The sequence below is a fragment of the Ixodes scapularis genome, unplaced genomic scaffold (assembly GCF_016920785.2).
Source record: "Ixodes scapularis isolate PalLabHiFi unplaced genomic scaffold, ASM1692078v2 ptg000058l_1__unscaffolded, whole genome shotgun sequence".
In the NCBI taxonomy this organism is placed as follows: domain Eukaryota; kingdom Metazoa; phylum Arthropoda; class Arachnida; order Ixodida; family Ixodidae; genus Ixodes; species Ixodes scapularis.
This window is the reverse complement of record NW_024609900.1, coordinates 2,579,615-2,601,351: the sequence shown is the minus strand read 5'-3', so window position 1 is coordinate 2,601,351 and position 21,737 is coordinate 2,579,615. Positions and strand designations below refer to the sequence as shown.

The window sequence follows — 21,737 nt, the reverse complement described above, 5'->3', positions numbered from 1 at the left end:
CCACCATTTTGGAGCCTAGCATAGTACACTGTACAATAACTGTATGCACAATGCATCGCTGTTGTTGTCGACAGGTATTTCGGGTGTGTGTGTGGCGCTGTGCATAGATGCTATAAAAAGCAAAAAAAAAAAAAAATGAAAAAAAAAAGTTTGCGAAGTTGACAGGATTCGAACCTGTGCGGGGAGACCCCATTGGATTTCTAGTCTATCGCCTTAAAGGGGCCGTGCAATCATATTTAAGCGTCTACCTTTTTTGTGGCTTCCATGTCTCTTGGGGTTCGGGCAAGCCATGGGGCACGGAGAAAGTAACTAAATATCAGTGCGTTATATTTTAACCGGACGACGCGGAAACCTCCTCCACCAACGGGGGCGACCTGCGGTGCCGAAAGCACACAAAATGTGAAGTCTTTGGTCCTGGGCTTACTACTGGTCAGAGCTACTAAAAGCTTCTTTTTAGTTGAAATACAAAATATAAGTGGCACAAACCGTTTCAATTATTTATAAAAGTAGTTTTAGAGCGCAGCTCTTAGGCGCCCGTTTCTGGCTTGAGCGGCGTCGGCGTCGCAGTCGGTGTAACCACACGGCGCATTATGGGTAAATTTCCCCGCTAAATTGAGCGGAAAATTTTTCCCGCTAAATTTAGCGGAAAAATTTTCTCGCTAAATTTAGCAGAAAAATTTTCCCGCTAAATTTAGCGGAAAGATGTCCCCGCTAAAGTTAGCAAGAAAATTTCCCCGCAAAATATAGCGGAAAATTTTCCCCTAAATGGGAGGCGAGCAGGAAAGGGGGAGAGGCATAGCCTCCTCCCCGTACCTTCCCCTCCTCCTCAAGAGCTGCTGCTCTAATTCGGCGTTACACGCGATTGTAAACGTCTTTCATTTTTTTGTTCAAAATTTTAGATCAGAAAAGAAACAAATGCACCTTATAAAGTACTGAAACAAGAAATGACCCGTTGACATACCCGCCACCAAGCGGTGGAAAAGGCGGTGCATCCTAGACTGGTGTAGTAGGATCAGGCACCGACGAGCGGCGAGCATAGAAAGGTCCCTGATGTACGCGGCGGCGCTGCAGTCGTTACGAGCTCGAGGATCCGACCGGTTCTGAGCGTTCTGAAGGCCTTCGGCGAGGAGGTTTGGTTCGCGGTTTGGCCATTTAGCAATATGGCAGCGTGAAGTGGCTCCCGTTCTGAACTGATCTTTACCCAGTGTTTGCTGTCATTTGTGGCCAATGAAGTGTCGTGCCGAATTAGTGTTTAATCATGCAGCAAATGCAATGCGGGCCGCCCTCGCTGCCCGCTTCATACAGCCTATCCAGAACATGCTTTAGTGGCGCCCTCTCAAGCCGTTGACACGGAGTGCGGCAGCCGTGAGCGCTCGCTGAGCTCACTACCCTTCCTCTAGCTCACGGCCACTCAAGCGGCCAAGGGCGTCATGAAGGAGGTTATTTTTTGCTTGTTTTTGTAATTTTGGTTTGCCTATAACTTTTAAAATAAAGTGAAATTCGAGAGAAGAAAGGTTTCATTAAGTTAGTACGTTCAGTGCGCTCAGGTTTGGTGCAAATTAAAAACCAGTAAAAAAGTCCTTGCAGCAGCCCTTTGAAGGAATACTGACAGGGTATTTATGCTTGCCAGGGTTTTTATTTGTACATGACATATGAGAGTTCAACTACTTAGAACACAATTTGCGGCTCGAAACTCGTTTTCTTTCCACCCGAAAACTGCCGGTCAAGAACTGGCCGGCTTGAGTCACGCTCACTCTCTTCTTTATGGTAACGTGCCATTTTCTAAGGTTTAGAAACAACCACTAAATATAATCAAAGTTGCGGGTCATCGAAATCACACACTCAATACTAGAAATGGACAAAAATTATGATACCCATTTTTGTAGCTTCTAAGAAGGTCTGATTACGTTGATTGAAACAAAAAAAAGTTGCACAGCCACGTGACTTCCGGTATCTTTCTTCTCCTCTACATTTTTTCTTCCTCCCCAGTCCATTTCGGCTTCGAGCAGTTGCATTTTTTTCCTTTATTAAAAAATGCGATACTGTAGCAAAATATTGATTAGGTAATCTTCTGGCACCATAATAGATCGCCTGGCAAAAAAACAAAAAATATTTTGGGAGGTGTCAGTGTTCCTCCAAGTCATTTGCGACAACATTTACAGTGCAGTTTAGCTGGACTTGTGTAATCATTACTTCATGGCTCATGCTAAAGACCGTCAGGCTGGTAGTCAAACCTCACTGGCAAAATACCTCATTTTGAGATGAGTCACTAATCACTTCTAAATATCCAAAAATACCAATAATTCACTTGATGAGGGTGGTCTGTGCCGTGTTCCCATTGTAGTGGCAAACTTATTGGCAAGAGCTTAGCCGCTTACTTCTGCCATCACATTAGGCCCCTGGCCTTTTTTTATTTACGTTTTTTGAGCGTTCAAGAGACTGTGGTAAAAAATGCAGAAGCATTTCATCAATTTATTTACAACAGCATACAAGATGTTCAGGACCGGACAGGAACAGAGATTGAAACATGCTAGTATCAAGCCCTTGTGATAGCTTGACAATTGCTTTGCTGGACATATGAAGCTTGCAGCAAATGCAGACAATAGGAGGTGTCCGAGAGTTGTTAGAATGGCCCGATATGAAATCAGTGACTAGCAAAAACCAAGGATATTTGTGTCACCATTCATTCTACTAGAGCAGCAAGATGCATCTCATTCACTTGAGGCATCAAGTGACATACCTATCATGGTGTCAAGGCATCATTAATGTTTTTTGTGCCGAAAAAAAAAAAAAATTAACAATGTCAAAAAAAGAAACTAAAATTACAATAGTTTGAGGGCCTATTCACACAAGACTGTTTACTTAAATTGCGTTATGAGTCACCCGGACATTCATGCTTCGAATTGTGCATGCAAAGCTACTTGCTACATATTTTTGTATGCTTCATACGAAGCGAAGCAATTTGAATAAAAAGCACTACAATATAATTCTTATTCAGAAGCAACCATTCTTCTAAGCATCATTCGCGCCGAACCAAGCTTAGTCGAAGCAGCCTGATCGGCTGCGAGGAGACGAGCAATACATACTGAAGACCAGTGAAATGCACTTGCCTCACAAAGCCTGCTTCCCGCAGTGGGCTTAGAATTTTTCCGTTTTATAATGGCAAGCCAAACACTCCTTCATTTCACACTGGCGCTCGTGCCTGACGGGAAGCAGAAGAGTCTTTTGCCATTCTCTGACCTGCTTCGACACCCGAAGGCACAACAAGGAGACATATGAAAGCCGCAAAATGCGGAACATTCAGATGCGATTCTATAAGAATATGTGTGCCATGGCGCTAAGTGGCTGAGAAGCGACCCGGAGCATTGCAGTAGAAGCTGGCTGAACTTAATATGGCAACTCATGGATGTGATTAGAAAAAGAGATAATGATAGCGACGGCACACATTTCGCGTGATCTCTGCCATCCAGTGATGCCGCAGAAAATAAAAACATACACGACTAGAGTGGGACTGTTTTCGGCAGAGCTGTATTCGCGTCTCCAGCTCGTTTTTTGCCCTCCCGTAATGGAAACGGGAAGCGCACTAGTGAGGGTCCTCCGATTGTCCTGTTCAGCAGGCACGGCGGAACTATGCGCGATCATGGCTCGCGAAATGTCATTTCCAAATGCAAACAATGCTCTTCACTGTCCCAATGTAGTGCTGTCTTACTTAATTCAACTCTTACACGCTTATTAAAACAATTAAAACGATTTCTCACTACCACTGCTAGTGGATTCTTTTCGGCTTCTGGTTGGCCAAAAGTGCATACCAAGCCCTCTTTCTGCGTCTGGAGCACACCCTGGCTCTGCCCACGCCTCCCATTGACGAAACTCTCTGTATAGACCTTTCCATCGCTTATCGCCCAGGCGAAAAATGTCGAGTCACTGGACTGTTACGCAGGCGCGGCGTACGATTTTTCGCAAGAGGCGCTATTGCGCGTGCTCAGAAGGCGTTTAACAGTCCAGTAAGAAAAGATGGCAGCTCGCAGAAGGCGTTTGTTGGAAAGGTCTATACACACGGCTCTGGTTTTCGGCAAAGCATTAAAGAATGGGAATGCAGTACTCTGAAACAGTAGTCAGTGACACCAACTTGAACCATACTGCTGCAGTTAGACTGCCCCCTCTACACAAATTAGTTGTGATAAGTATGTTCGATCAGTCCCCCCAGGCGTAATCGGAAGGGGGCACTCCCACACGATCCTCGCTGAGCGAAGATCTATTCTTTGAAGTAGGTGGTCTCTCATCTGGTCCTCTAGCACTGTTGCGCGAGAGAATGGAAAAATGTTGCCACTGGGAGACTACGAAAACGATACGCGGAAGAAGTGTGGCCGCAGGATAAACAAACTATGGCAAGTAAGCAATCCAACTCGTGGGTGGTGGCTTCTGGTTTTCGGATTTCTGGTTTCGGCTTGAAAGCTACACACCCTTCTTTATTCTGAGCAGCTAGGATGCCATGGGCAGCAAGTCTTTGATGCGCGACTAGAAGTTGCATAGAAGTGATGACAAAACATGTACAGCCACATGGCAAACACCATGTTGGTGCGCATTTGGTGTTGTAAGACTGCGTCGGATTGGCTCGACCGGTAATCCGCAATCACCGAAGGCCACTTACCGGTCCGACTGCGCATCGGTATCCTGCTTTTCGCAGTCGGCGCTCCTTTGAGCTGCAGCGTCGGAAAAGCGCCCTTTTTTCAGTCGGGGCTTGGCCTTTTTTATCTACCAGGTCGTCTGGAAAATGCCTAAACACACCCCGGTGGAATCGAGCGATCCCTGCCGACAATCCGACAACGTCGGATTCGTAGACACCGCACTTGAAGACGCAGCAGTTCCTCATTACAGTGCCGCAGACACTGTGATGCGACGACTCCGGTGGAAAACAGCTGCTGGCTGTGGACTCTCAAGTCAACTCGCTACAAAGGTCAAACGTTTTCTGCAACCGGTTCAGGCAAAGACAAAGCGTAGGGCAGCGGTAGACATATTCAAGAACATCAAGGGCACAACAAAGCTGACAAAGCCTTGATTCAAGGCTTTGTCTTTTTGAACCAGCGCGCGTGCGCTGCCAGGGCTGCCAGGGATTGGATTGTCGTTTCGTAAAATTTAAATATTTCAAAACTATTTCTATTTATTTTATTTTAAAAACTCTCGAAGAGACAAGCCAATGAATATTAACTTGTTTTGTAATCTGCCGAAGACGCCGATACGAGGAGGTGGAAGGCCAACACATTCCATTCAAGTTACAGTTTCGGTTTTTGTGAAATCCGTGCGCCGAGGGCTTAGTAAAGACGTGTAAATCTATTTGAGGATTTACACGTTGAAGGTTACTCAACAACATAATTCACATCGGAGTACGACCGTATGTCCCGAGATTTTATAATTTTTTGCACAGCCTCACAAGTGGGCCACGCCAGTTCAGTGCCAATGTTGGGGGAATAAAAGGTCTTACTTGAATTTGCGCTAAACAGTTTCACAACAGCGTCAAAAACACAGGTGCGGTAAACTTGAGCGGTCTCGTTTGCAGAACCCTACTTTACTTGAGGTTATCTCCGGGTTATCTCCCCTTGCCCATGGCATAGCCCAGGACGTTTTTCCCTAGCTGTATCAAACACGCGATCTACCACACCACGAGACGCACCAAGAGAATTCCACCATCATCCAGCATGAATCCCCAATCAGCATCATCCAGCATCAATCATACAATTTTGACCATTTTCCTCCCCAAGCATAGAAGAAACACAGGGAATCGGGATGGATGGGGAAAGGGGGGGGGGGGGGGGGGGGGTTCAAGAATTTTGCAGTATTCTGATAATTTACCCCCATTTTTCACCGGATTTGCCATTCTTTTTTTCAAAAACACCGCAAGATAGCTTGCTTCTAGTAATTGCAGAACCTTGATCAATGATGACATCGGCAGAAACGGGACACTGACAGGGCATTTATGCTCGCCGAGGTTTTTAGTTGTACGTGACATATGAGAGCTCAACTACCCAGAACAAAATTTGCGGCTCGAAATTCAGTTTCTTTCCGCCCGAAAACCGCCGATCAAGAACTGGCCGGTTCGAGTCTCGCTCACTCTCTTTTCCGCGGTCACGGGCCGTTTTCTAAGGTATCGATGCGACCACCAAATTTAATCAAAGTCGTGGGTCACTGAAGGCACACACTCAATATTAAAGATGGAAAAAAATATGAAACCCATTTTTTGTGGCTTCTAAAAAGCTGCAAATACGTTGATTGAAAAAAAAAGTTGCACAAACAACCGGAAGCATTCTGTGCGTGCGTCGTTTCGCGTATCGTGGGACTCGCAGGGACGGCGATGGCAGCGGACGACGGGCGTGGGACCTCTATTTCAGAACTGTCGTTCGCGGTACTGGCGAATTCTGTCTACCTTTAAAAGAGAAATTTGGGACTAATCAAAAGAATTGGTATTCATTCCGTACGACACGCCCGACCACCAAACCGATTTGCACGAAGACGTCGCCGAGCCGTCGCTCCCTTCTCGTGGCTGAAGACATCGCTCGCGCAAACGGCAAGCACGACGTGTCTACATCGAGTTGAATATGCACGCGTACGATTTCTTTACAAGGTGAGAATGTCGTCAATGCGTGGTGCATCCCGACTTCGACCCGGGAGTGCTTTTGCTAGAGGAAAATCGGCAGCAAACTTTCCAACTTACAGTTTATCGGCTGAATTGTTACTAAGGAAACAGATCCCTTACTTTCGATGTGCCCCAGTAGCTTAGTGGGAAAGACGTCCGCTTCACACGCCGTAGGACCGGGTTCGATCCTCCGTGAAACTTTTTTTTTTTTTTTTTTTCATGTTTTTTGATGTCTACATTTTTTTTTTACCATTATCACTGAAGAAACAAAAAAAAAAAAAAAAAATAAGAAACAAATGTTGTGGACGACACGTCGCCGAATTAAATGGTATGGGATTTCTTTTTTGACACCTGCGAACTCAATGTAATCACTTTCCACAAAATGCAAGGAGCATATAAATCAGGTAGCGTCCGCTTTCCGAGGTGCCCGTAAATGGTCTACAGGAATTGCAGCCAGCCATTAGTCCCGATCCCGTTGATCTTTCGGAAACTCTGTCGCACAATGCCACTTCTGTTTCGGACGCAGGACATGTGAGCCAGCTCTTCACGCAACATCTTGGGTGTATTCTTTTCGAAGCCGATCAAAATTCACCACGGGCACTCACCACTCATCTCCAACTCCTCAATGTACAATGCAACTCATCTTGGAGTACAGAACAACGAGCGGAACATACATAACTGCAAAAGAATCCCACGGCGAACAGTTTCCGTACGCCGCATGTCGTCTGCTACCGGGAAGGAGAAAAAAAAAACAAAAAACACGGTCGGGTGTAGCCACGTGACTTCCGCCACTCGCTCTCCTCTCTCCACTTCTCCGACCTCCGCCGGGTTTCGGTTTCGGTTTCGCGCAGTTGCGTCTTTTGGCTTTATTAAAAAAAATACGCTACTCTGTTGCAAAATATTAATTGGGTAAAAATATAACTATTTTTTTCTTTTTGCACATTGCAATTGTTAGCTTACTCCTTATTCCCTTCCCCATTCCCGTCCTCCGATTTGCTTTCTATTTCAGGTGTGCTATCTCGGGATATTACGGCAGATTGTTTAGGCTTCAATCTTTTTCCTATGCGGAGTGCAAGTTCGTCTGCTTCTTGCACAGGGTTGCGATGATGTCAGAATGAAAATTCTTATTGGCCGATTGAAAAAAAAAAAAAAAAATAGTGGGTAGATTTTAAGGCATCTAGCATTGAGGCCTACCCACTATCCTTCCTATCAAAGCCAATCAATCGTGGCGTCGTTCCATCGTCCCCGCAACCCCTGCGCAAGAACCAGACGACTTGCTCTCCGCATAACCCATTCGTGAAATCGGAGTATAAGTGGACCACGTAAAGACGCCCTTGTGAAGTTTCATTGCACTTAATTCGACTAAAAAGAAAAAAGAAAGAATGTCTGATAGTGCTTGGAAAGGCCCACTATTAATCGAAAGGTCAATTGATAAATTAACAGCCCTACTTTTCAATATTTTGAAACTTCGTAACTTTCAACACTTGCTCATTATTTAACAATTATAACTCATTTGACGTTTAGAAGGAGCGGAATCAAGGCTACCAATGTGAGCATCTTGCTGAAAAACTGTGCTGCAAAGAAAATAGCGAACCATGGGTGCACTCGAAAGTGTGGAGCTTGCTCTTGTCGCCGTGGCATCCTTCCCACTTACGGTGAAACAGCGCAGATGTCGTAAACCGATCGGCACACATTTTAATGTTGCACTATTACAAACACTGCCTCGTTTCAGTCACCACATTAGCTTCGGAGAGATGCATTTTGCAGGCCAAAAAACAGCATATGCCACCTCAATGCAATGGCCTGACCTCCTGTGCAATTCGGCACAGTAAAAGCACGCTAACACGCACAGAGCGGTGCCAACTTGGCGCCGATAGTTATGTGCTGGAAACAGCGCCGACCTTGCTGATGCAGCGCCGACTTTGTCCTATCTCAGCGCTGAACCAGCCTTTAAGGCCACAAGACTCAAAACCAAGTCAGGTCCACCAAAGGCCTCCAAAGAGAACGTGTATTTGTCAATTCGTCGGATGCGAAACCCCTTCAAAAAGACACACGCACACACACAAAAAAAAAAAACACTTCAAAGCTGTACAAGGTTCTAAGCTCTCTTACAAATTTACAAAGTCGTACTATCCCCCCCTTCAGAAGTTGCTTCTGCCCTTTTCACAAAAAAAAAAAAAAAAAAAATAGAAAACAACGGTTTTTGAGGTTTTTTTTTTTTTTTTTTTTTTGTACGGGCGAATAACACAAGTGTTGTCTGCACCGTCTGCTACCGTCGTAGCCACGCGTAGTTAAAAATGAGCCAGACAAAAAAAAAAAAAAAAAAAGATAAGACTAGATATAAATATTTCAGTCGTCAAAATTTCTGCCATTTCTTGGACTGTGTTCTCTCCGCCGCATCAATGGTACCGGGCTTCCGGTCGAGAAATGGAGAGAGACGAAAAAAAATATCACAATGTGGAATCTCTCTGAAACACACGCAAGTCCACACAACTCTTTTTTTTTTTTTTGTCTTCAGAGTTGCTTTCTCAGTCCAAGTCCATTTTTTCGGACTCGTCGGTTGCCTTGTGATGGACCTCTGAAGCCTCTTCGACGGTTACCTGCGGTAAACAATGAAGAAAAAACAGTTATTCGAGCCCATCATGAACTCTTACAAGCCTGTGAATCAGCTTTCCTACATGGCATGCGGAAGACCGTCATTTTGTTAACGGAAAGAGTAGCGAATGACGAAGCGCTGCTCTTTTCGACCCATTAAGGGCTGTCTAAATAGGAAATGTTTTCTGCTGTGCGCGGCTAAAAAGGCGTGCACGCTTCTAAAAGATAATAAAGTTTTCGCTGAGGACGTCAACCACGCAAAACACTGCGGCTTTCCCCCTCGCCACCTCCTGTCGTCTGCCCCTTCTTGTTTTCGAGGGGGTTGGGGGACTGAAAACAACAGCAGAGGCCATGATGACAGCCAGCAGTGAGCATGACTGGCTACATCCTGCCCTACGTAATTAGCATGCTATGAGGCTTTGTCCAAGAATGTTAGCGAAAGTTGCCTTTCCCCTGGCAAAAAAACATCCCAGAGCTGACTGGAAGCGGAGGAAAAACCTCTGCTTTGATAAAGAGAATAGGTGAAGCAAGTGCGTCCAGCAAACAAGTACAGTAAAATTTGCCGCATGTGACACCCTTCTCCGCCAATAAGGAGTTGGCGGCGAAAGGAAAAGAAAGACAAAACTCTGGCTCCACCCTTTCGTTACTCAGGTTAGCAGTACATGCTTCATTTTAACGATGCAGCGTATACCGCTTTGCTGACACAAGTACAATCTTCGGTCTTTATTCCTTTTAAATTTTTAGTGTTGCGTGAATATTCTAATTTTAGAATAGTAGTTTCGAATAATACGCTATTCGATATTCGCTTCGGGATGAACTGCGACATTCGTATTTTTCGAAGTGTCGATTACGGAAAATTAGCCTCGCTGAGCGTGTTTCTTATCGAGCACCAGTGCACTGAGGAAAAGCAACACCTGCAGAGCTCGCTTCTGCAGATGTGGCTTCTCCGTGGTGCACCGACGCTCAGTAAGAAGTGCATTCGACGGGGCAAACCTGCAGTGGTAAATGGTTTGAAAAGTACAAATATCGCAGCAGCGTGCCTAGGAGAAAAGCACTTTTAGAGTGGGATGGTGCACACACAAGCCTGGTTTATTTAAAAAGAAACTGAATGTTGACATCTACATTCCAGTAAAATTTTCAAAATTAAACTGGCTATTATGCATGGGTAAACAAACGTTAGGCAAAGATGCCCTGAAAACCTGCGTTAATCATTCGGGACTTAAGAAAATATATTTGCATATAGGAAGAATATTTACCAATCCCCTCAACTAGGTATAGCTTGGCATCTACAGATGTTTAATTTAATGTCAAATGGATCGCTTACTTGCCATCCATATGTACCCATTAAACTTTAACAGGCCAAAGTAAAAAAAAAAAAAAAAAAAAAATGGATCAAAATTAACTTGGCTTAAAAATTGACAAGTGGAAGCTTGGAAACAACCCCCAAGAGTTCAGCTGCATTTACGTTTAAGCATGGTGCAGTAGTGAAAGGCTTAGAAAAACTATTCGATGTTCGATCAAAAAATATTCGGCCAAAACCACTATTTACTTTGAGCTTGCTTCGAACTCAAAATCCAATGTTTACGCAACTAAAATTTCCACATCGGCACAATTCCTGGATTGGGCCATTTGCTAGGAAGCCCCAGCACGGCGCAACCGCATCATCCCTCCAACCAGGTATGTATAGCTCCCGCAGCAGCCGCCGCCGCAGAAATGGCTGCGCCTCGACTGCATCTGGCTCGGCACTGAAGTGCAGGTCGAAGCCAGTTCTCCAAAGCAAGCTCCAGCGGCAGCTCCCCGAACCGGGTTGTTCAAGTGACACTGGGAATATGGTGCCCGAAGCAAGCGTTCACTGTCCCACCCTGCCCACGTGTTGAACGTGGTGACAAATCGCGTCGCAGGAGCCGGCATTTCACTCAGACGGACATCGCGACCTCGGCCGCGGGGCGTCGGAGTCACAACGTTCAACTGCGGGGTCCCGACGCTGCAGCAGGCAAGGTGGGGGGAGGGGGCACTACGGGGTTCCAACGCCTCACCGCTGGGGCGTCGGGCACACCGTAATATCCCGAGCCGTCACCTACCCCACTTTTTGGGTGAATATCGACTTCAATAAAAAACACTGAGCGATTGCCCACTCAACATATTCACAAACGCAGACTCCGCGATCATTCATCCTACCCAAACGACGCGGCCACGGACTTCACAATTGGAGGACGTCCGTCACAAAGTAAAACGAAGGAGGGAAAGACTTTGTTTACGCATTTCTTCTCAGATTTCCGCGATCCCGAATTAGGTATGTGCGAAAGGAAAACGATAGATAACAAAATAAAACATTGTTTTGCTTACAACAAACTTTGTTCCAACAAAAAAAAAAGTATGGAAAGATAACACAAGTGGCAACCCATTCAGGGATCGCAAGTTTCAGCGAACCTCCCATATTCTGGAATGTAACCGCAGAGTGTAAACTCAAAGTCTGCCTCCACCGAAACAAGGTCACTGCGAATATCCTCCTTCTCCCAGAACGTCGGAAACGCGGTCAGTAAGGTTGTGCAATATTTGACACAAAGTCGATGGGTAGATGAAGATTTGTGGAAATGCCGCACACAGACGTTTGTAAAGCGTCCCATTTTAAGCTGTGTTCGTGGCATGCCATGCAACAATGTGGCCTCAACGCACATTGCGCAAGGACGCACGCATGTATGCGCCAAACAAAAACATTGCACAAGGTACTCAACTTGGCTTGATGCCAAATTAATTGCGGGGTGCGATCGCTTCCCGCTTACCCAGCATCGCTCTTCATCGCTCCTTTTGCCCGTTCGCTTGCTCGTTGCACTTGGTTGCTTTCTGTATTTTCTTGTTGACTTTTGTTTTTTACTGACGAAGAGAATATAGCGTAGTTAGAAACGTTAGAAACATGCTTTCACGGAACGTTTGCACTGTATGCTGGCTGGCGGTGTTCATCGGACGTATGCAAGCAACAGGCTTTGCGATAGTAAGACATCCTTTCATGAGCATTTCTTGCATAAAACAATGAAACTAATTCCAGTTTTGAGTTTAATGCACCTTCTGTGCAGCCACGCTAGATACGTACAGGAAAATGGGCATTCTTATAGCTTCCTAACGTTTTATGCCTACCCACCGAAGCATAACCCACCCCCTTTTTTTACGAATTTCAGATGGCAGGAGGGTGGGCAATGACTCGGGATATTGCAGTAGTCGGAACCAACTAAACAAGTGCAGAGACCCCCCCCAAACCGAACCTTCTCCTCCTCTTCCTCCTGGAACATGGAGACCACGGACTGAAGCCTCTGCATGGCCGACTCCTCGACGCTTGGCGGCGGCAGCGGCTCGAGCACCGTGAAGCCGGGACCCTTGCGAAGCGCTGTCGCCGACGGCTTCTTTGTCTGCTCGGCAAGGCCGACCTTGGCTGGTGCCAACGAGCCTTCAGTGGATGGCGAGAGCTCGGCGGACGTGGAGGCCCCTGCAGCGGGTGGCGTTGCCTCGCCGAGGCTTTGGTGCTGGCCGGTGCTGCCCACCTGCCCCGCCGCTATCTTTGCCTCGACATCCCGGCTGACGGCAAAGTGTCCGTGGGGTTCCGAACACAGTTCTAGTCGGTCGTGCGCCGCGTTGTAGGTGAACACCTGCGGGACGACGTCGCGTGTCAGCGCGGGACGCACGCTTCCGGTGAGGCTAGCACAGCAATACGTAAGGCAGGAGAGAAACGCGAAAACTTCGCCAAAACGAGTCGGATTACTGTGGTTATGAAGAGGACGAGAAAAGTAGGGCATCTCTCTGGACACCCTGCCCCCATTGTGCGCTCGTTCCTTTTTGCCAAAATGCCAGAGTGTCGTCGAAGCAACGAAGCCTGCGCTGGAAGTGGGTCGACCAAAGGACCTCTCTGCCGTTTTCATCCTGCCAGTGACTATGGTAGGATCCCCGCCTGTTCGACGGCTCGTAGAGCACACCAAGGTGGCTGATCTCCGCATGCCCTTTTGTTTTCATTACATCGGTAGGTGCCGAAAAAGTAAAGACCCGTCCCGCCCTCGCGCACGCTTGTGACTGAATCGTTGCGATTTCTTGTGATGGGAGAATGCAGTGGCAAGCCGGCGCCATCTATGAAGTGACCTTGAAACTGCATTCCACTAGAGCGAATGTTTCGCGGTATTTGAGAGATCAAAATGTATGTACTGTCTACGAGAAATGGTTGTTTATTACATCCAAACTTTTTCGAGTCAAGACGGAAAGAATGATGTGCAAGAAAAATAGGAATTATATAGTAACTGCGAGTGTTCAATGGCTGCCTCATGAACGGTATCAATGTGCTTTCGTCGCAAGAGATTTTAAGAGGTTTTGAGGGGGTAATGCAACGAAATTCCAGCATCTAGGGTGCAATCCACTTATAACGATAGTGAGAAAACCTGAAAATGCAATCGTTATAACAAATTATCATTGTATTTGGACTAAAAACTGATCGTTTCTAGTCTAAGGACTCTATAAACTGATCGTTATAAGCAGTATATCGTTATATGTGGTATAGTTACAAATGGATTGCACTCTATTCTATTGTCTAAATGTCAACCATGTTCTGGCCACACCATGAAGACAGCAATCTTTTCTCCGAAAAGACACTAAAATCTGACTTAAGGGGGGACACTACCCAGAAAAAACAATTTCTGCAAAAAAAGTTGATTTTGAAAAAATGCCATACAGTAAACATTCGTTAGTTCAACCTCGGTTGATTCGACTTTTCGTTTAATTCGATCGTGTTCAACAGTCCCGGCGAGTGCCCATACGTTTCAATGGGAGGAAAAGTTTGATCGTTCGAACTCGGGAAGACTCCGCGCCGGATAATTCGCCTCGAGCGAACGCGCGCGGGCTCACATTGTACGGCACCACGGCAAAAAGCCACCAACGTACGGCGAAACACGGGCCGTTTGCTGCAAAGCCAAACGTGCGCAAATTCGCGCCTGCTCCTCTACGCCGCTGAGATGGACCGTAGCAAATGACACGAGCCAGCGCAACCAATCTGGCGTGGAGTAGCGCGAAGAACATAGCACGCGCTCTTGAAGCCCTTTTCTGCAACATCGTGTGCGGTCCATCTTGCGCGTCGGAAAGCGCTAGTTCTCTTTTCTTTCGTTTTTTTTTTTTCTCTGTCGCCGACGGTCTGGCTGCTTGGCGCCAAAGTCAACTCGTAAAACTTAGTTTTTTTTGGTTTTTTTTTTGTAGTGGCATTTATTTGGGAACGTGAAGTTTAGTTACCCTGCTTTCCGAAGCATGCTTTTGGACATGCGTTTTAAGCGCAGAGGGCAGCAGACCATCCGTGAGTACTTTGGACAATAAAAAAAAGTTTAATTTTAACCGTTTTCTGCTCTTCGTTTTAATTCGATCGTTCGGATAATTCGACCAAATTTCAAGGTCCCGTCGAGGTCGAATTAACGCAAGTTTACTGTATATACCTCCACCAACATGTAGAGAGTATTCCCAGAAAGTTTTATTAGTTTACATTGTATAGTTAATTTTTTATAAATTATTTTAGGCTCACCGATGCTAAAGAAAAGGTAGGGGTTGGAACACTTTGAATGCATTTTTCTCTGTTCCACTTTTTGGCATTAATTTAACTTCAGGAAAACTATCATTTCCTATTAAACAATAAAGAATTATTCTTGGGTAGTTTTTTTGGGATAGAATTTTGTGAGGAACATGCCTGGCTGGTTAGTTTTTCTACTTTAACATTCTTTTATGCTAAAAAAACTACATTTGTAAAAAAGTGCAGACATGAAATTTTTGTTTAAATCTTCTTATGGAGTTATATTTATGAAACACAATGCAATATAGCAAAATAACTAGTTGAGTATGTGCTATGGGTATCCCTATGACTATATTACAAATAAAAATCACAAATTTTTATTTTATTCTAAAAAAATGTTTTTTTTTTTTTTAGCGAACACACTGACTTTCTTTCATATTGTAACATTTGTAACAAGTTTCAGAATTGACATAGGACAATGAAATTTGGCAAGGATGGGCTTGCCACTCATATAAACGTCCACTGCAATTTTGATTGAAATCAAGCAAGTGGTACAGAAGTTGACTTTTCTGGGTAGTGCCCCGCCTTAAGAGGGCGCGGTACCTCTATTTATTCGTCCGTTTCAGCCACCAGATGGCGCGCGGCTCGAAACGTGGTTGAACGCGCAACTTCTAGATGGCGCCAGTATCGAGGTGTGAAAAGGCCCGCGTTATCCGCTGCGTGAAATAGATCCCGAAATCTGCCGTGTTCTCCCGGCGGAGGAAGTTTCTGCATCCCTCGCGCGCGCTTGGTATGTACGCGCGGTGACAGAGTCCGGCCTCTGCGCTGTGTGATGCAGTGGGTGGCGCTCGTTTCTGTTCGGAGGTAGGAATAAAAATGCCGGTCCCCTTTTTTACGACGCTCGTTTCTATAGCTTGTTTTTCTTTTTTTTTAATCTCAAGTGACCTACAGTACCGCCTGTTCGAAATCGTCCTTTGCGGTGAGCGATTGAGAGTCAGGTTAGCATTTTATTTGGGTCAGCACTAAACGTTTAATGGAGACCTCGGGCGGCGATGTAAATATGCATTGCTTCCCGAAGTGTGTCCAAGGTGCGCAATGACAATTGGAAAGGGTATTGAAGGCGCGCGACCGTCGGTTGGTAAAATACGTGCGTTAGATTCACTTATTCAGTCTAATCATTTTTGCCAACGTCTTTTATCTGTTTCGACAAATGACATGGTCGAGTCTATTGATAACCTTAGCTAGATTGGACGTACGGAGTGTCCGGGCTTTAAATAAATTTGCTTCGTTTATGTGAATGAATAACTGTTTTCTCTTTTCCGTGCTCGGTGCTATGCAAAAATCGCTGAGATGTTATGGTAGCTCAGTGTGGCGGCGTTTTCCACGCTGACTCGCTATTGCATTCGCTGTGCACAATATGTGTTCAGATGGAATGTGCCAAATCGTATTTCCGATCGATATGATAGATTTACTTTGCTACAGTGTTAATTATATTTTCCTGATTTAAACTGGTTCCTCCCTGATATGAGCCTAAGTTCAAATTCGAAGGGCAGACAGACTTAGCGTCGTAACAGCCGTAATGCGCAGAAAGAAATTAGTACCATGAAAGAAAAACAAAAGGATACGAGGTGGCTCAGTGTTATAGAAGTAATGAGTGTGCAAAGGATGCCATCGTACGTGTTTTTTTGTTTTGTTTTGTTTTAACTCTCCGCATCGTTGGGAAACGCTCAAGGTACCAGCAAAGACAGCGAGCTGGCGTGAAATTTCCATCGAGCGGAAAACGAGTGTCATTTTTATTTCATCATGCGCTTTCATTTTGATATGGCTCAAAATGGGCGCGAAATAGTAACAGGTAAGGCAACAAAATTTAGATGTTAGGCCTGGAGAACCGCCATACTCAGCCGTGTTGGGGGCATCTCTCGCGAGTCAATACGGCAAAAGTATTGCGCGTCGAACTGTACGTGAGAGTTATCCATTTCAGCGAAACCTTGATTTCGCAAAACTATTGTGGCTCGAGTCGTGGCTTCCAGTACTTGGAAGCCACGAGCGAGAAATAAATGACAGTTGATTTTGAAGGACAATCGCGACGTGGAAACCCATAAAAGAGAGTTCCAATAAGACGAGAGCTTCCCCTTCTCTTCAAGTGCGTGGGTTACGCTCTCAATCCTGCACCTGTGGTAACACTGCAGGCTCCTAAAATCGCCTTGAAAACGTTCCTGCTCGCAACTTTTTTTTTTTTTTTTTTGTCGAGGCGCTATTTCATTTTTTTTTCTTTTTGTCTACCTTGATACCCCATCAGCGCAAAAACTACCATAAACCAAAAAAAAAAAAAATAGTGGCATACAACGACAACGCACCAACTGGGACCCGAGTCAAGGCAAGAACGACCAACTACTACAAGGGGAAAAAAATCATGTTCGCATACACAGACAGAACGCCTCCATCGAAAGAAATGAATCATGCGCTTGTCCTGCCAGTCTCGTTGTGTGTCTGTCAAAAGCCACAAAGGAGGAAGACAATCAGCGCCTACACCACTCCCCTCCCCTCCCCCCCTCCTCCCCCTCCCCCTCCCCCCCCCCCCCCCCCCCCCCCACCACCACCCCTAAAAAGAAGAAAAGAAAGGTTTCTTGGGCGCGCGCGCGGTCGCCCAAGCGATGACCTTGGAAGGGTATGCGATTGTAGCACGTTTGTCCCCCGGTTGTGCCCCTGTCTCAAATGCCACGGTCCGTTTCTCCCAAGTGCCCGTCTTATCTTCCCGAGTATCAACTCCGCAGTGATTCTGAATCATTCCGATGCTTTCCAACGTTGCAAAACTGTTAGACGAATATTTGCACAGAAGTATACACTGTTCGCAGAACTATCTACGGCGCTAAAATTCAAAAGCGCCGTGTTGGATTCGGGAACTCGTGTAGGTTTAGCTCATTGTTGGAACATTCTTATTCGCTCGATGAACTCCACAAAACGTGTAAGTTCCCATAAGACGAGAGCTTCCCCTTCTCTTCAAGTGCGTGGGTTACGCTCTCAATCCTGCACCTGTGGTAACACTGCAGGCTCCTAAAATCGCCTTGAAAACGTTCCTGCTCGCAACAACTTTTTTTTTTTTTTTTTGTCGAGGCGCTATTTCATTTTTTTTTCTTTTTGTCTACCTTGATACCCCATCAGCGCAAAAACTACCATAAACCAAAAAAAAAAATAGTGGCATACAACGACAACGCACCAACTGGGACCCGAGTCAAGGCAAGAACGACCAACTACTACAAGGGGGAAAAAATCATGTTCGCATACACAGACAGAACGCCTCCATCGAAAGAAATGAATCATGCGCTTGTCCTGCCAGTCTCGTTGTGCGTCTGTCAAAAGCCACAAAGGAGGAAGACAATCAGCGCCTACACCACTCCCCTCCCCCCTCCCTCCCTTCCTTCCCTCCCTCCCTCCCTCCCTCCCTCCCTCCCTCCCTCCCTCCCTCCCCCCCCCCCCCCCCCCCCCCCCTAAAAAGAAGAAAAGACAGGTTTCTTGGGCGCGCGCGCGGTCGCCCAAGCGATAACCTTGGAAGGGTATGCGATTGTAGCACGTTTGTCCCCCGTTTGTGCCCCTGTCTCAAATGCCACGGTCCGTTTCTCCCAAGTGCCCGTCTTATCTTCCCGAGTATCAACTCCGCAGTGATTCTGAATCATTCCGATGCTTTCCAACGTTGCAAAACTGTTAGACGAATATTTGCCCAGAAGTATACACTGTTCGCAGAACTATCTACGGCGCTAAAATTCAAAAGCGCCGTGTTGGATTCGGGAACTCGTGTAGGTTTAGCTCATTGTTGGAACATTCTTATTCGCTCGATGAACTCCACAAAACGTGTAAATATTAGAATGAACTTTCCAGAGAACGATAGTTGTTGTCGGGGTTCCAGGCGACCGGACAGGTCGCAAGTATTGGCTGATTAAAAATTTTATTTCATAATCACAATCGTATCATCAAGGGCACGCCATTTCCTCATCACTTCTTCTACGAAAAGAGTTGCTGTATTTGTAGCACACACAGACGGAAACGGTTGAGACTGTGCCCAAATAATATCATCTTTTGGCAGGTACTGCGCAGCGATTACACACAATGCCTCTAACATAAACATGCTGCTCCACATGTCTATTCACAAGATGCAATACATTGTTCTCCCAACTTTGTTGAAATGGGCATGAAAGCGCGTAACCGTCACTTTTTTTAAGTTCTACTTAGAGGTGAAGTGTTTACCGTAAAAAGTCGTTAATTATTTATTTTTTTTCCGTTCCACTACAAAGCTCGATTCACTTAAATTTTTGTTTTTATATCGTCTCTACAGCGCTTTTACGTCGGTACTTTCGTGTTAGAGGACATCACATAATGTGCGAAAAAAAAACAAAAAAAAAAAAACCGGTAGGATTGATGCTGCATAGCCTTTTTTTTTGTGGACATCAAGAAAAAAAAAAGATAGTAGTTGTCTTCACTTCGCACTGCATGTTTTAGCACGGAAGTTCCTATTTGGTTATGATGTCTTTATTTTCTTAAAAATTGTATACAGTAATTTGAATTACCGAATTACAAAAACGTCGTGTTGGGACGCCATGACGACAGCAACACTCGTGTTCCCTCGTGGTTTTCGACAGCATCTCTACGATGAATTGCCAGGATCGCAAGATGCAACAGCGTGACACTCTGTCTTCTGTGACGTCATTTGTTGCACTTCGGGACCACTTTTGATGTATGGCCAGCATAAGACGCTAAACACACCGGTCGGAGACGCGCTGCAGGTGCCATAGTACTGGTCCTAAAAGTATGGGACCGGACATTTCATCGAACGCCGTTTTGTCGAACGCCGTTTCATCGAAGCCGTTTTATCGAATGCCGTGTCATCGAACGCCGTTTCATCGAACACCGCTTCATCGAAGCCGTTTCAACGAACGCCGTTTTATCGAACGCCGTCTTATCAAACGCCAGGGTGGCATTCCCGCTTCTTGAAGCTGGTCGGAGGTGCCCATCCCGGGTTATGGAAGTTTTTTACTTGCATCGCCGCAGAACATCAATTGATGGAAGACAAGCTGGAGGCGATGCTGAGTTCCCAAGAGCCTCCTCGCCAGAAGGTCATAGCGGCAAGAAAAGGGAAGGTCCGCCTTTTTTAAAAGAACCGACGGAGCATGGCTGTGGGGGACTTTTTGAGAGCAATTTTGAAACGGTGAATGGCTGTCACACGAATATATGAGCCCCCGAAAGTTTTCAAATAACATTTGAAGTGACGTACTTACTTTTGACTTCATTGAGTCTTAGAACTAAAAAAAAAAAATGCTTCGTTGTAGTTTCATAAATAGCACCTCAGCTTTAGCTGCTGCAAGCTTCGGGCAGTAAAAAAGTATCAATATAAAGACATGAGAGGCTAGGAGGCTCACATGGCTAAAGTTGTTGCGCCTGCGCAAAACCTAAGTCGCTTCCGGCCTCCATGAGTTGGAGTGCGCTCTTACCGAGAGTGCGACTTTTTATTTATTTGTTACAATACCCTCAAGGCTCATCGGGTAGTACAGAGGGGGTGAACAGATAAGCACAATATGCGAAACAACCATAAAAATCGGTAAAAATGTCCCCATGGGTTACTTGCATGAAAATAAATTTTAACAGCTACGAGTTTGGACAATAAAAAAACCTGACGATGAAATGGGTGAATGGCACAAAAAATGCACTCGATCCGTGCATAAAAGAGTATCTTTCACACTTTTTATATAAAAAAACATTCAATGAAACGGCCGTCAGCAATTCGACGAAACGGCGTTCGATGAAACGTCCATTTTTTCGATGAAACGGCGTTCGACGAAACGGCGTTCGATGAAATGTCCGGGAACCCTAAAAGTAGCTGTCACGTGCTTTGCTCCGCGACTGTGATTCCCTCATAGCAGCTCTGACTGAGGGTTGCCAAATTATGGTGAAACGGAGTATAGACAAAACCGACCGGAAACGAGCTGCCAGCATACGATAGTCGAACTCCAACAAAAAGGATTAGTTTCTTCCCAAGCTGGACGACATTTACCGGGCATCTTTAGAGCTGCGAAGCTCAAAATCACGCGTACTCATAAGATTTTTTTTTCTCGCGTGTTTGTGATTTTTATGATGTCCTGCAAGCAAGAAAAAAATATATATGGTGAAGTCACTCCGAGGGGGTACCGATAACTGCGAGCCACGAACATGAAGGATTCGCTAACATCCGTCAGAGGTGTGAACGGTAAATCGTCACGCAAACATATTCTCACAAGCTGCAAATATTTATTTGGCTTAGCAAGTAGAATATACTAACGACATGTGATTATTGTATACAAGATATCATTTCTCGGTTCTTCAAAACCATTTCCCTAGTCTGAACGGTCGCGCTACGGGCCGCGGCTAGCCGTGCCCTCGATAGACTACGGAGCTGCGTTGTGTCGTCTGCTACTGTACCGCCAACAGGAGAGCGATAGCTCTGTGTGCTCCACAGATGCGTGTTGCGGTATAACTCTGTACGTCTGTCCTAGAGGAAGACAAAAAGATAGGCTCTGTGACCCCCTCCTAAGCTAACAAAAACAAACAAAATTATACTCGTTTGGACTGAAAGGTTTACAAAATAGTGACCAGACATTGGAAAAGCATATGTCACAGAACTTGGTTTATGAAATGGCATCATTGTTTCGAGCAAGAAATCACCTGCTCATCACTGGGACGATGAAATCGTCACTATTTATTGCGTCAGGTATATTTGCGCCCATGAAGAAAAATCTGAACACATCCTTCTCCCAAAGTGCTATGTCGAATAATAAACACTTTTTTAAACATCTATGCACATATAACTCATTTTTTTCTACACTTGTATATACACGTTAATTAAACGACGTCAAACCGCATTTTTGATTAGATCTTGATGTCTACACCAACTACATTCATATTTTTAGGGCTTTATTGAATGACAACTTCAACTATAGTTAATGGAACACGATGGCT

The 21,737-nt window shown here is 45.4% G+C and overlaps 1 protein-coding gene across 1 annotated transcript in view; it reads right to left on the bottom strand.

Annotated features, from left to right (window-relative positions):
• Window positions 1-8,612: 8,612 nt before the first annotated feature.
• The window catches only part of LOC8028221 (deubiquitinating protein VCPIP1), a 56,012-nt gene continuing 42,887 nt past the window's right edge, over window positions 8,613-21,737 (bottom strand). The window contains exons 15-16 of the mRNA XM_029971407.4: window positions 12,487-12,867; window positions 8,613-9,231 (exon numbers count right to left, since the gene is read on the bottom strand). Coding sequence (XP_029827267.4) covers window positions 9,160-9,231; window positions 12,487-12,867 — 453 coding nt within the window. The 3' untranslated portion in view covers window positions 8,613-9,159. The remainder of the gene's footprint in view (window positions 9,232-12,486; window positions 12,868-21,737) is intronic.